This window comes from Peromyscus leucopus, chromosome 1 (assembly GCF_004664715.2).
Source record: "Peromyscus leucopus breed LL Stock chromosome 1, UCI_PerLeu_2.1, whole genome shotgun sequence".
Classification (NCBI taxonomy): Eukaryota; Metazoa; Chordata; class Mammalia; order Rodentia; family Cricetidae; genus Peromyscus; species Peromyscus leucopus.
This window is the reverse complement of record NC_051063.1, coordinates 64,821,860-64,835,639: the sequence shown is the minus strand read 5'-3', so window position 1 is coordinate 64,835,639 and position 13,780 is coordinate 64,821,860. Positions and strand designations below refer to the sequence as shown.

The 13,780-nt window shown below is 48.6% G+C and overlaps 1 protein-coding gene across 1 annotated transcript in view; it reads right to left on the bottom strand.

The window, feature by feature from the left end:
* Cfap46 (cilia and flagella associated protein 46) overlaps nt 1-13,780 on the bottom strand; it is a 92,229-nt gene that overhangs the window by 63,817 nt on the left and 14,632 nt on the right. Inside the window, exons 10-15 of the mRNA XM_028869509.2 lie at nt 9,049-9,147; nt 8,272-8,462; nt 3,242-3,470; nt 2,868-2,988; nt 1,097-1,220; nt 343-473 (exon numbers count right to left, since the gene is read on the bottom strand). Of these exons, the coding sequence (XP_028725342.1) occupies nt 343-473; nt 1,097-1,220; nt 2,868-2,988; nt 3,242-3,470; nt 8,272-8,462; nt 9,049-9,147 (895 nt within the window). The remainder of the gene's footprint in view (nt 1-342; nt 474-1,096; nt 1,221-2,867; nt 2,989-3,241; nt 3,471-8,271; nt 8,463-9,048; nt 9,148-13,780) is intronic.

Genomic DNA, 13,780 nt, shown 5'->3' with positions numbered 1-13,780 from the left:
ATCCTCCTTTGAACAATATATCAGCTGTAGTGGACGGTGACACCGTTTGCAATGTACGCACTGTATGGATCGCTGTTAAAGGGCAATGGTCAAGGTTAATGGCCAGGAACCAGCATGTGTACGCTCAGCATAGATGTTTGTTTTGTTGCCAATATTTTCAAGCCTCTGTGGTTGACCTTGTGGATATAAAGCTAGGAAGTAGCCAACTGGCTCTGGGTTGTATCCTTTGCTTGGTGCCCCTTGGTGGGATCGACTGGTTCGGAGGTGTGCTGTGGCTGCCACAGGCACCAGAGGTGGATGAAGTCCTCAAGCCCAGCCCACCCACATGCCAAGGGGACACACCTCGTTTTAGCCTTGAGGTCTTCTTTGACTTGATATTGTCATATAGAAGGCAGAAGCGGGTTGCTGTACGACAGACATCGCATACGTCTTGCTTCCAGGCAACCTTGGCCAGCTCGGCCCAAATCGCAATCCTGCTCGCCAGGATCCGGGTGGTAAAAAGGAAGCACGGGTGAGATTAGGAACACCCGGAGAGACTGTTCCGGGGGAAGAGCCACCCTACAGCATTACAGCATCCAGGTGCCGAGTACTGGCTTGAGACACAGACGTGCAACGGAACTGAGCGTGTGAACGGAAAGACAGTCCTGGATCGTGGGGTCATAATTCAGGGGTCATAGCTGGAGCAATTCATAGGGTCAAGGCCCAGAAGTCAGAGCTAGGGCTGTCCTCAAGGTCATGTGCAGCTCTCTGGCTGTCCTCTCCCCAGGGTCAGTGACTCTTCTGGTCATTTAACAATGAGAAATGCTCCCCCCCCACCGAATTCATTTCCCTACATGTGGTGTGGATGGGTCTCCCTGGGTTGGGGACTCCTGTGGTAGCCGTGGCCAGCACGCCCTAATAAGTAGCTCAGTTGTTGCACAGGAAAAAGCCATACCCTCAGCACAGAGGCTGCACACGGAATGTCCATGGCTCGCCATCTCTCACAGGGTCCCAGGTAGCCATGAACTCCGCGCCTGGAGGCAGGTCTCAGCGGACAGACCCTCCTGGACAGCACCGCTGTGTGTGTGTGCATCTCTGTCCCTCCTTCCTGGCTCACCTCTCCTTGTCGTTCTCATTTCCCAGACGCCGCAGGTGTCCAGCAGCTTTATCCACACTGAGGATGTGATGTCGCGCTTTGGCGCAGAGATAGGTGAAGCGACCCCTGGTTTTCCCAGTGGAAACTGAAAGCAGGAAACATCCAAGCTGAGGAGGTGGGCCAGGGTTGGGCGTGGGATGGCGCCACTGACCCAGGCAAAGGGGACCAAGGTCTGCAATGAGGTTTTGACAGCTGAGTTCATTCTAGGGGTATGAAGAGGCCCCAACACCAGGGCATCTTTGGTGCTTTTGGACCAGCAATGACACTGAGCTATTATGGAGTGTGTGCAGCTTCCAGCCCTCAGAGACAGCCTACATTAGCTCAGAAACACCAGGCCTCTGACCCGTCCCCCACATCCTCTCAGGCAGCACCCACTATTCATTTCCAAGCTCAACAGTCATGTCTGCTTTGTGTAAAGGTTCTGAACCCTGCCCTTCTTTCAGATCTAAGATGAGCGCCCACCCAGAGCTCAACTTCACAGTGAGAACCAGCTGTCCAGTGCATCACCAGGCTCAGGAGACACCAGATAGGAAACTGGGGCTTTGGCGGGGGGGGGGGGCAAGCATCTCCTCTCAGGTGACCTCCTGCATCCTCTGTGCTGCCATCTATAACACAGATATTGATTTGTTGGGGTACCCTCCCCCTGAGTCCCCCGCTTTGCTAAGTCCTCGGCATCCCCTCCAGGTGCCAGCTTAGCACTATGTCCCCCCCACCCCCCCACCCCCGTGAAAATGCAGACTCCAGGGCAGCTGTGTATGGCTCTCTAATGAAATGAACCAACCAAGCGGGATGGGCCCAGCCATGTCATGTCAACAGACCTACAGCTGCTCAGACAGAGGGTCACAACAAACCCAGAGCCACAACAAGGCCCAAGGAGACAGTGGAGCCAGAAAGATAGCTCCTGGGCCAGAAGGGCTTTATTTTCAGAGACTTCAGTCATCCCAGCACAGGGCTGTGACCACCCTCCCTTTCTCACCCCTTGTCTTGGGCCCACAACATGGACCACCGCCAACTCAACCGTCATCTCCAAGGCTCACAGCCCTCTAACACTTTTTGTCAGAGCTGTGCTGGAGGGAACTCCAGGAGCGTGCCCCCACCGACTAAGACCTGTCTGTGCCTCCAGCGACAATGGCACTGCCAATCTAGCCAGAGATGCTGGTTGTCCCTGAGAGCTGGGCTCAGCAGCCACGGCTAGGGTATAGCACAACCCTGTTTCTACCCTGGGGACAAAGTAGGTGGCCCAGGTAAAGGAAATATATACAAAGAGCACCCAGAGCTGACATCTTTGTTCCTCAGATGGTACTGTGGGCTGAATTGTATCCCCGAACGGGCTGCTTCCAAGCTCTGTCCTTGGGACTCCAAAAGAAAGCCTTGTTTTCAAGAGATGGGGGTCTGAATAGGTGATAAGGTTGAAGAGACCATCAGAGGTCCTATGTTCACTCTATGGCTGAGTCCTTGTACAAAGAGAGTATTGGGGTAGACGTATACGACAGCCAGTGAAGACGGAAAGCAAAGATGACTATCTACAAGCCATGGGAGAAGGCACCATGAATGACCAGCCCATCACATCCCCGTCACAGATGTCCAGCATCTAGAACAGTGATGTTAAGTTCTGGCTGTGGTACACTGCTACTAATAGCCACCTGTAGACACAATCCTTCTCTAGTACTTCCAGAGACTAATATGGTGTGTCACAAGGTCAAGGGCAGTGAGGTCAAGGGCAGCACTTAACCTTTGGCCTCATTTTCGCTGTCCAGCACGATCTGAAAGGTGTCGGGGGCGAGGGCCAGGCCTGCATTCACCAGGAGTGCACGCTTCTTCCGGGCACTGTCTTTCAGGGTGGCTTTCTTTGCCTGCAGACAGTATGATATGCACGAAGTCTGAGGTAACCCCTCCCCTGGGACAGCAGAGACTCTCAAGGTATCCCATGGTTCCACCCTGAGGCAACAGAGCTCCCACAGGCCTTCTGGATGCCAGACAGACCTTGGGTAGCTAAGCTTGGGCCTCAAGCTTGGGTCTGCATGGTCCCTAAGGCTCTCTCTGTCCCAGGGTTCCCCCTTAGCCTCTTGATTTGAAGGCTGGCCCCACAACGAGTTGGGTCCATACCTGTTCAATGGCCATGGTGGCCTTGTCCTCGGGGCGGTCAGGGGACTGGTACAGCATGGTACATAACTGCAGCCGGTTGTAAGCTATCTTCATCTTGTCCTGGTAGAGGCCTAGGCTGTCCAGGCGCATGGCCTTCTGCAGGTGCTCCATGGCAGGCTCCAGCCGGTCCTCATCCTGCTCAATATACGCCAACTCCATGTGGACTTGGCAGCGCATCAGGGTCATGAGGCTAGAACATGAGAACAGCATGTGTGAGGAAGCCATGGTGGGCTGCTAGTGTGCCTGTGGGGCTTTTGTCCAGCCACCAGCAAGAGGCATGGCATGACATGGCTGCCCCGAGCCCTGCTCTCCAGCCCCCTTCCTGTCTTGTCTAGGAGCCTCACAAAGGGAGAGAAAATCTGCAGTGGTTGCTGCAGGCCACTGGAGACATGCTCACTGAGCCTCGGGCCCAGGCTGAGAAGCAGCAGACCGAGACAAGTTTAGTGCGGTGCTTCCTGCTGTGACATGAGCACAGGGTCAAGCACATGGCCTTCCCATGTCCACTCAGCTATCACTGTCACCCTGCTCTCTACTGTGATGCTCCTCTGTCCCCTGGAATATATTTGGTGTCAATGCTGCGGTCCATTGTCTTTGCTCTGATGGATACACTGGACGTTTGCCCAGGAGGCTTAGCCACATTCTGACTGGAGCTCAGCCAGGCTTAGAGAAGCCCCTGCACCCAGGCAAAAGCTTTATGCAGTAGTGATGGGGTGGGGGGCACCTCAAGCAGCGCCACAGGACACAGAGCTAACAACCTACGGACTGCTGGAAGGAGATGCTCTAGGACCCAGAGGTTCATTGACTTTCTGCCAAGATGGAGAAAGAAAAGTGATAGCAACATTGTCCTGACCACCGGGGTAATAGAAATACCATGAGGCTGTGCAGAGAAGTGGAGAGAGCCTGTGGTAATGGGTGTTAGAGCTCTGCTACCCAAAGGAGCAGGGATCTGGGGCACCATGGCGCGTACTGTGGATGGAATAAGAGAGGCCCATGTGAAACTTGGCAGGAACTAACATCAGGAGTCATTCATAAAGAGAAGCCCACAGGGGACCAGAAATGAAAACCACAATCAGCAGATGTAAAACCGGAGTTCACAGCCTCAAAACAAGCCAGATAGCTGACCCAAGGCTCCAGTTGCTTCTGCTTCCAACTATGATAAAGTCACTCAGTCACCCATAGCATCTGAAAAATGATCTAATAAGAGGGCAGCTGTTTCTAGGTACTGGACAGCATAAAATCAGGGTCCCTTGGAAGGAGACTCACGAAGGAAGTAGCCATGGGCTCCTGAGAGGCAGAGCAGGTGGCCACCGACTGAGCAGGCAGCAGTTAGAGCATGGACTTGATGAACAGCAGGGATCTCTGTACCTCTTCCTCCAGCCAAAACACAAAGCTTAGCCTGAAGAAAGCCTGTATCACAGGTAAATTCTCTCTGGGATGGGTGTAGGAAGCACCTGGACCCCCAGAGGTACATTAGAGCAAGGTGGACCAGCCAATGTGATTTTAAGACCATCAGCCAACATTAAACTGCCCATAAAACTAAAACAACACTTCTTTTAAAACAGCAGCAATCATGGTGGTACATTCATAGCACTTGGGAAGCAGAGGCAGGAGGATCATTGCAAGCTGGAGGCCAACCTGATTTATATAACAAATTGAAGGCTAGTCAGGGCCACATTGTCTACAAGCTATGTAGGAGCCTGTATTAAACAAAAGTGCAAAGACTCCATAGGATACCACCTGCAATGCTTAACATAGAATCACTAGTCATTAGTAATGCCAGGAGATGGAAGGGTCAGGACACAGGGTCAAGACACAGATAGGCTGGCTGTTGGGTTTTGCAGATAAATCTTTTAAAGTAGATATAACAACATACATGTCATGAATCTGCTCACAAAAAGTGAAAACAGTGGTAACAAGTAAATACGAGACCCAAAAGCTGTGGTAAGGGAAAGAAGAACCATTCTAGACAAGTATGGTCGCAGAGTGGACAGCCAGGAAGACCGTGAGCCTGGAAACAGGAATGGCCTGATCACAAGACTGGAGATCAAAAGAATTAAAAAACCAAGCAGTGTCCAGGAACTGTGAGGGACACCCCACATTCTGCATGTGTATAGCTAGCATCCCATTTCTGGAATGTACTCAAAGAAACAATAGCTCATAACTCTCCAAATCTTATAAAAGTGTCATTTAACACACTTGAATTATTTTAAAGTTGTAAAGGGCTCCTAGGGATATTCTAATCAACATGCTGAAAGATTAAAGAGATGGGCTTAAAAACAGGAGGGGAAACAGGGCACACAGAGAACAACACTGCACTGGACCTTCCATCAGAGATGATGGAGATGGGAAGAAAAACCCTCTGCAAGGTGTTTAAAGAACAGTGTGTCGGCCAACCCTGCATCCAGTAACAAGCAAGTTTCTGAAACTGAGGGTGTGGGATCCGTTCAGATCAGCAGGGCTGAGGGTGTCCACCAGTCATGCCCTGCGCTCCAGGATGGGTGCCCCCCCAGCTGGAGAAATCTGCTCTGTGGAAGAAGGAGATGATCCTGGAATTTGCAATGATGAGGTGAACGTAAGAGGCCACGTTTTCCCGGAATGAAAAGAGCGCCAGCAATAGGCACAGACTAGCTGTGGAGTGGCCCCATGGTTTGCGCGAGGCTGGCATCTCCATGGGTGGAGAGAGGGATGGTGGAAACTGAGTGCCTTATACAGGCTGTGCTAGTAGGTAAAGGGAGCCCAGTCGTGACCTTGGAGGAGCCTATCTCCTAAGAGATACATAAAAGCAAGGAAGCCAACAGAAGGAAGAAGGAATTCTAGAACATTCAGCGAGCTCCTGGGGATAGAGCAGTGGCGGGATGAGGAGAGGAAAGGCATACTGATGAGCGCACGATGAGGCTGTGCACTTCAAAGCAACGTCTGGTAGACAAGCTGGGCAACAATGGGTATGGGGAGCCGGCATGTTGGAGTCCGCATCAAACGGCACAGAATGCCAGGCTAGGCATACACGCAGCTTTAATGGAGAGTGCAGCTTCCAGAGCAGAGGGAAGGCGGTGGCATCACACCCTGGCTAGGACATGCCATGGCCCCCTCCCTGGGATCTTTACAAGTAACAAAAGCCAGGATGCAGAGCATGAGTCATGTGACCACGCATGCATGGTGACGCAGTGCTCTGGGGAAGGGCTCACTCATTTCAGTCCAGACGTAGGGACTGTCTATAAGGTGAGCCTTGAATGGTCTTAATAATAATCATAATCATAATCATAATCATAATCATAATCATAACTCAATGCCAGCTATTGGGATAAATTCTGAAAGATCAGAGAGACAGAACAAGCCACAGCTAACCTCACCTCGTCAATCATCAGCTGATCCTGTTTCCTCAAACTGGGAGCCTCTGAGTCCTCATTCGAATGGATCTCAGCTGAACTGCTGCTAAAATCCTAAAAGCTTAAAAGCCTCTAGTTCCTGGTCCTCACACCTTATATGCTTTTATGTTTCCTGCCATCACTTCCTGGGATTAAAGGCATGTGTAGCATGAATCTTAAAAGTTCTTATTAATAAAATCAAACCTGAGGCCAGTTATTGGGGTGAACACTGAAAGATCAGAGAGCCAGAATAAGCCACAGCTACCTCACCTCGCCAGGTGCTCAGCTGGTCTTGCTTCCTCAGACTGGAGGCCTCTGACTCCTCATCCATAATGGGTCTCAGCTGAACTGTACTAGAAGCTGAATGCTTAACCAGCCAAAATGCTTCTAGTTTCTGGTCCTCATGCCTTATATACCTTTCTACTTTCTACCATCACTCCCTGGGATTAAAGGCTTGCTTTCTGGGATTAAAGGCGTGTGTCACCATGCCTGGCTGTTTCCAATATGGCCTTGAACTCACAGAGATCCAGAGGGATTTCTACCTCTGGAGTGCTAGGATTAAAGGTGTGTGTGCCACCATTTTCTAGCCTTTGTATGTAGTGGCTGTTCTGTCTCTGACTCCAGATAAGTTTATTAGAGTGCACAATATTTTGGGGAACACAATACCACCACAGGCATGTGTCTTTCCCAAGCAAGACATGAGATCTCAAGTCTGGGAATAAAGATGTGTGCCACCATGCCTGGCTCTGTTTCCAATGTGGCCTTGAAGTCACAGGGATCCAGATGGATCTCTGCCTCCCAAGTGATAGGATTAAAGGTGTGTGTGCCACCATTTTCTGGCCTCTATGTCTGTCTAGTGGCTGTTCTGTTCTCTAACACCAGATAAGTTTATTAGGGTGCACAACATATTGGGGGACACAATGAACAGTCTCAGACTGAAGACCTTCCCAGGATATAGACAGCCAGACAAGCACACCCTGGGCCTGGATGATTCACTGTTGATTACGGGAAACATGACAAGAGATTTTAGAATGGCACCTCACAAGTCGTCATATAAAGCCAGCATGACCTTGTATGGCAGAGACATAAGGTCTGTGCAGACAGGTCACCAAAACAGACAGTTGAATGTCAACAACACAGGAAAGATACCTGTTCACACAAGGGAATAAAAAGCATCTACTGCTGAATACAAGTACACATCCACAGTACAGCTGAAGTCAAGGGATACTAAAACTGTGAGGATGTAAGATGACAGGGACCCTGCAGTATGGTGTGAGCAAAGCGAGGTGCACTTAGAAGGAGTCTTTGGGTTATAATGATAGCCTGTCCACAACATGCCCATAATGACTTACAAGTCTCTCTCCAGATAATCACCACCATCATACACTGACAGGCAGATAGCTTGAGGACTGTTTATGCCATGAGGAGTCTTGATCTAGGTTGCCTGGGTGACTGAAAAGCATCAGCTGAACAAGTGAAGCTGGGCTCTTGTACCTGTGCACCCCACAGATGATGCTGAGAACAGGGTGCATACACCCTGGACTCTGTCTGTAATACGACAGATCCCTATCCCGGTTCTCCCCCACTGAGCGCCCCTGGGGATACCACAGGAGAAATGGTGCCCACCTATCAACCTTTTCCAGAATCTCGGCGATGGTGGTCAGTGGCTTTCGGAGGTAGCACCTCAGGTTGCGCTGCAGGAGGGGCAGGCAGATGTTCCACTGGGCGGTGCACAGCACATGGATGGTCTTGGGGTCACCCAAACGGATGGCCCGCTGCAGCGTGATGTCCAGTCTCTTAATGATGTCCAGCTGGCTCTGTGGGGGCATGTTGAGGGTTGTGAGACTAGGATGGGAAACTAGTTATGGTCACCATCTGGAAAAGCCAGCGCTGGGGATGGCAACTGGGGTAGATGGCAGATTAGGGGATCAGGCATAAGATATCTCCAGGTCATCAGACCAGGGCCCCAATCCCTCTGAGAATGCCACAGAGCTATTCTGTGGTGGGCACTTTATGAGACATTCAGCCAAAAGGCTTAGATACAGCTCTGGTTCATTGTGTTTCTTGCCCAAGTTGGGTCAGAGTTTGTTTGTTTCTTACTGGAGTGTACTCATCAGGACCTGCATCTTTCATTCACTACCCAAGAAGATTCACTCTGGTTTATGTTGTGTGTCCTTTCCAGCAAGAATGCTCCAGGTTGGAATTTCAGAATCCATGGAACACACTCACCACGCTCTGAGCCTTCATCAAAACCCACACCCATTCTATTCTCAGCTGCATCCCCCATGGCCTCCGGCTTTCTGCCCCCAGGCACCTCACGGCCATGTACCAGTGCTCTCAAAGCTAGCCTGACCCCCGCGATCCTGGATCCAGGGGAACTCTGACTTGGGCTTAAAGCTTTACCTCCACAGCTCCTCGAAGGTATATTTTAAGTTTGCTCTCCAGCCTCAAAGCTTCTAATTCACACTCCAGGCCTTCAATTTCGAGCAGCATGCCAGGATCCTGCGGATGCAGATTGGAACTTTGAGCACAAAGACATAAATGACAGCAATCATGCACATTCATCAGCCTTAAAGACCTTGAAATGCCTTGAATTCCCAGAAGAAACAGAAACCAGAAAATGGACAATCAGAGAACAGTGCCAAGTCACGGGAGAAAAATGGAACGTGTTTCAAAAGATACAAAGGGAGAGAGACTTTCTGAAACCTTTTAACAGGAGGAATAAAAAACCTCACTGATTTTAGAGGACCTTGCATTTTTCTTTACTTTTTCATTTCTCTCTCTTTTTTTAAATGCAAGGTCTCACATTATAACCAAGACTTTCCTGGAACTCACTCTATAGCTCAGGAAGGTTTTGAACTCACACCAGTCCTGCCTCAGCTTCCTGAGTGTTGGGATTATAGAAATAAACCACTACGCCTGACCTAAATTTAAAAAAATCATGTAAATATATGTGTTTAAATATGGAAATCAGAGGGCAACTTGCAAGAATATTAGCTCTCTCCTTTCAAAATGTAGATTCTAAGGATCAAACTCGGGTCCTTAGGTTTGGGGGCAAGCACCTCTACACACTGAGTCATCTCATCAGCCTCTGGTTTAAATTCTCTTTTTTATTGAGAATTACATATGTGCATATCATGTGTTTTGATCAAACTCACTCCCACTCACTCCCAATCTATTACCTAGCTCTAATCTATTACCACCTCTATTCCCTCCAAATTTCATGTGTTGACTTAAAAAAAAACCTACAGAGTCCACCTATTGCTGTCAGCATGTGCATTGGTACAGAGCCATCCAGCAGAGTATGGGCAGCCTCCCCGGGGTGACATCCCTGAACAAAATGGCCCTCCTTCTCTGAGCAGCCATCAGCTGCCAATAGTTTCTTAGCTAGGTGTGGGACTTTCTGACTTCACCGCATGCTGAGATTTGTGTGTGACTTTATCTTGTCACAGACACAGTCAGTCCACATGGGCAACGTCCCAGGAGACACTGTTTCCCGGTTGTCATTCACGTGTCTGGCTCTTACGCTCTTCCCACCTCACTTCTGCAATAATTCTGAGCTTTGGGAGGTGGGGTGTGATACAGATGTCCCATTTAGGGCTGAGCACTCTGCAGTTTCCTATTCTCTGCATGTTGACAAGTTGTGGAACTCTGTGTTAATCTTCTCTTATAAGAAACTTCTCTCACAAGACTGAGTGATGCACTTATCTGTGACTATGATAGGACTTTAGGAGTCAGTCTATTGGTATATCTATTCAGCAGAATAATAACAGTAGGTCCTCCCCTAGAGCCTACAGCCTGCCTGGCCTTGGATTCTTGGCCACATCAACAGTGCCAGGCATGAGTTCTACCATGTGGAGTGGCCTTAAAGCTGATCAGAAAGTGGTTGGTTTCTCCCCTAACATTTGCGCCACTATTGTGCCAGTGGGCATATCATGTTAGGCCTTTTGTTACTGTAGGTCACGTGACTCACAACTAGTAAGACTAATGACAACTTTTCTTTCTTGGTAGTGTGTTTAGAACCAGTACTCTGAAAGCTAGATGGTAGGGATGAAGCTTCCACACACCAGCTTGATTTCTCTACATTCTGTGACTCAAGTATGTGGTGTTTTCAGTAATAGAATTTTTTTTTTCAAGACAAGGTTTCTCTGTAGCTTTGGAGCCTGTCCTGGACTAGCTCTGTAGACCAGGCTGGTCTCGAACTCACAGAGATCCACCTGCCTCTGCCTCCTGAGTGCTGGGATTACAGGTGTGTGCCGCCACCACTGCCTGGCAATAGAATCTTACCATCAAGTTTTGGAAGCTCAATGGCAATATTCTGTGATGCTGGGTTGGGGTGGTTTGTTTAAGACCCTGGCTTAAATTTTTAAATAATGAAACTAGCTTCCAACCTCTGTGAAATTTAACAACTGTGTTTTATTGCATTCCTGCCTGGGGTCCTGGCATCAAGCAGCAAAAGCTCCTGGTTTTGGTATGAGGTACCCAGCCCTTGTAGGAGGGTGTACAAAAACCCTGTTCCGTTCCTGCCATTACTATGGCTGGTGCAGGACTCTTTGAGTGAACCTTGTTCAAGGACCTCATCAGGGTCTTGAAATCCCACAGCTGGAAGTCTGAGGTTTAAAGAGGCAGTTTATGGGGAGGGGCACAGCCAGAATTTCTGAGTTTTTCAGAGTTACACAGTTGCACTGTTCAAGTCTTGATGACAAAGTATTTTCAGAGAACACAGGATCTCTGTGCCCAAGGCCCAGGCTTCTGGAGATGGAGGAGGCTTCTGCATGGATGAAACTCATCTCTGTGTTCCAACAGCAATTTTAATTTACTGATTTTCCTATTAGTCTCTTTTTAAAAAGCTTTCTTAGAACATAAAGGGCATATAGTCAGCTGCAAATATTTGAGGCGTACAATTTGGTAAGCTTTGACTCATGCCTATACAAACCCAGGAAAGCCTCCCCAGCTGAAGACACAACAACACTGACCCGCCCGTTTCCTGTGCCTGTGCCCCTGCCCACTGGGCACCCAAGCATCTCATTTACTTTCCAAACATCTCCACTTTTTTAGAACAAGTGAAGGAAAATCACATGGTGTCCCCTGACTGTTGCTCCAAGTCCCACAGTAATTTAGAGTTTCATCCACCCGGCCTCATCTTTACCAACAGCTTGGCTCTGTTCCTTCTCCCTCAGAACATCACAACTCGTTCATCTGCCTGTTAATGCCCACTTTGGCTCCTACCCATTTTCTGCTATTACAAAGCTAAATGCTGTGTGCGAGTCTTCTCAATGGATGCAAGCCTCATTAACTTGGCAAAATGCAGTCTCTCTGCTTTAAGAAACATCCCAGGGGGCTTAGCTGACCAGTGGGGAAAGTGTCTGTGTTGCAAGCACAAGGACCCGAGTTCGGATCCCCAGCACCCATGTCAAAGGCCATCACAGCAGCGCTTGCATGTAACCCCTGATCGGGCAGGGCAGACAGGCAGGTACTGCGTCTCCTTAGCCAGCCAGTCCAGCCAAAACAGGCAGCTCCAGATTCAGTGAGAGGTTCTGTCTCAAAAAATAAGGCGGAGAATGATAGAAAAGGATACCCAACATCAACCTCTGGTCTCCACATGCATGCACACATGCCACATATTTTAAAAAAATGACCTCTTTATAACTCACAAACTTTGATAGGTTTTTTTTTTTCACTCAGCTCAAAATACCTTCTAATTCCATTTTCAAATTCTATTGCACTCATGAGTTATGTAGAAACATGACTCCAAATGTAATTCCATACTAGTCAGTCAACACTTAAGAACTGAACACCTTTAAATTTTATGTCTTTTTAAGTCTAGAATAAAATCTATTGTGGCAAATGCTTTGTGACCCAAGAAGATAGTGTATTCTGCTGCTTGGAGGGTGCAGCAGGGTAGGGTGGGGGATGCTTTATAGCCGTCACAAAACAAATAGGTTGCCTTATCTTAGCCTTTTATATTTTTACAGACAATTTAAAATTTTTTTAATTTATTTTCATTTCATGTGTATGAATGTTTTGCCTGAATGTACATCTGCACTCCATGCGCATGCCTGGTAGACAAGTCAGAAGAGTTATAGCTGGTTGGGAGCCAGCATGTGAGTGTTGGGAATGGGACAACCAGTCTTTATATCTCCCCTCCTACCCATCACTCAGAGTGTCACCTCGAAATGTCTGGCTTTGCTTTTGGACTTTGTTTGTCCCCAGTTATAATGACTCAATTCCTTCATTTTTAAAGTGCTGTGGTAGGTCCCCCGACAGCTGGCATCCTTTCCCTACTGGCTGAGCCCATTCACCTTGTGAAATGACCTCTCTACAACTAGCAATGTTAAAACCAGACACCGAGCAGCAGAAATGCAGCCCTCAGCTTCTTCTCCACAAGTGTCAGCAGCCGCCATCTGTCAGTGTGAGCACGGCTGCATGCTTCACCACCCTGTAGCTTTAGGTCTCAGACATTTCACGCTGAATGTGGGTTTCTCACAGGCAGTATGAGTTTAAGACCTGGCCTTTTCTCATGGGGACAGCATGTCTTTTAATTGTGATAACTAGGCCATTTACATTTATTGTGATTACAGCATAATAGATCAGATTAATTACATTATTTCGCCATTTGTTTCTATCTGTCCCATATTTTCCTTATTCTATTGTTTCTTCAGTTTTCTCTCCTCCTCCTCCATTCCCTTCTCCCTCTCGCTCTCCCTCAGTACTAGGGATGGAATCTAGGGTTCATATCTAATAGGTAAGCACTCTACCAGCTGGGCTATATCCTCAGCCCCTCTGTCTACTTTGAGAGTCCACAAGCTCCATATCCTACTACTACTACTTTGGAGCTACTCTCATGGGACATATGGCCGGTGTCATCTGTTTATCAGACTGTGCCTCCTCCAGTCTTCTCACCGTGGTAACTTCACATTAGCGACTTCACACCAGCACACACATCACATCTTTCCTACCATTCTGCTGTGGAGTCTCTCCTCTCATTCTACTTATCAACATCCCCACAGTATACCCTGGTTATCTTTGCCACAATTACTGTCCTGTGCAGATCTAGTTCTCCATCAAGCACCATTTTCTTCTCCCCCCAGAGTTTCCTTTACACTCATGGAAAGAGGAGGGGGTCAAAGAAAAC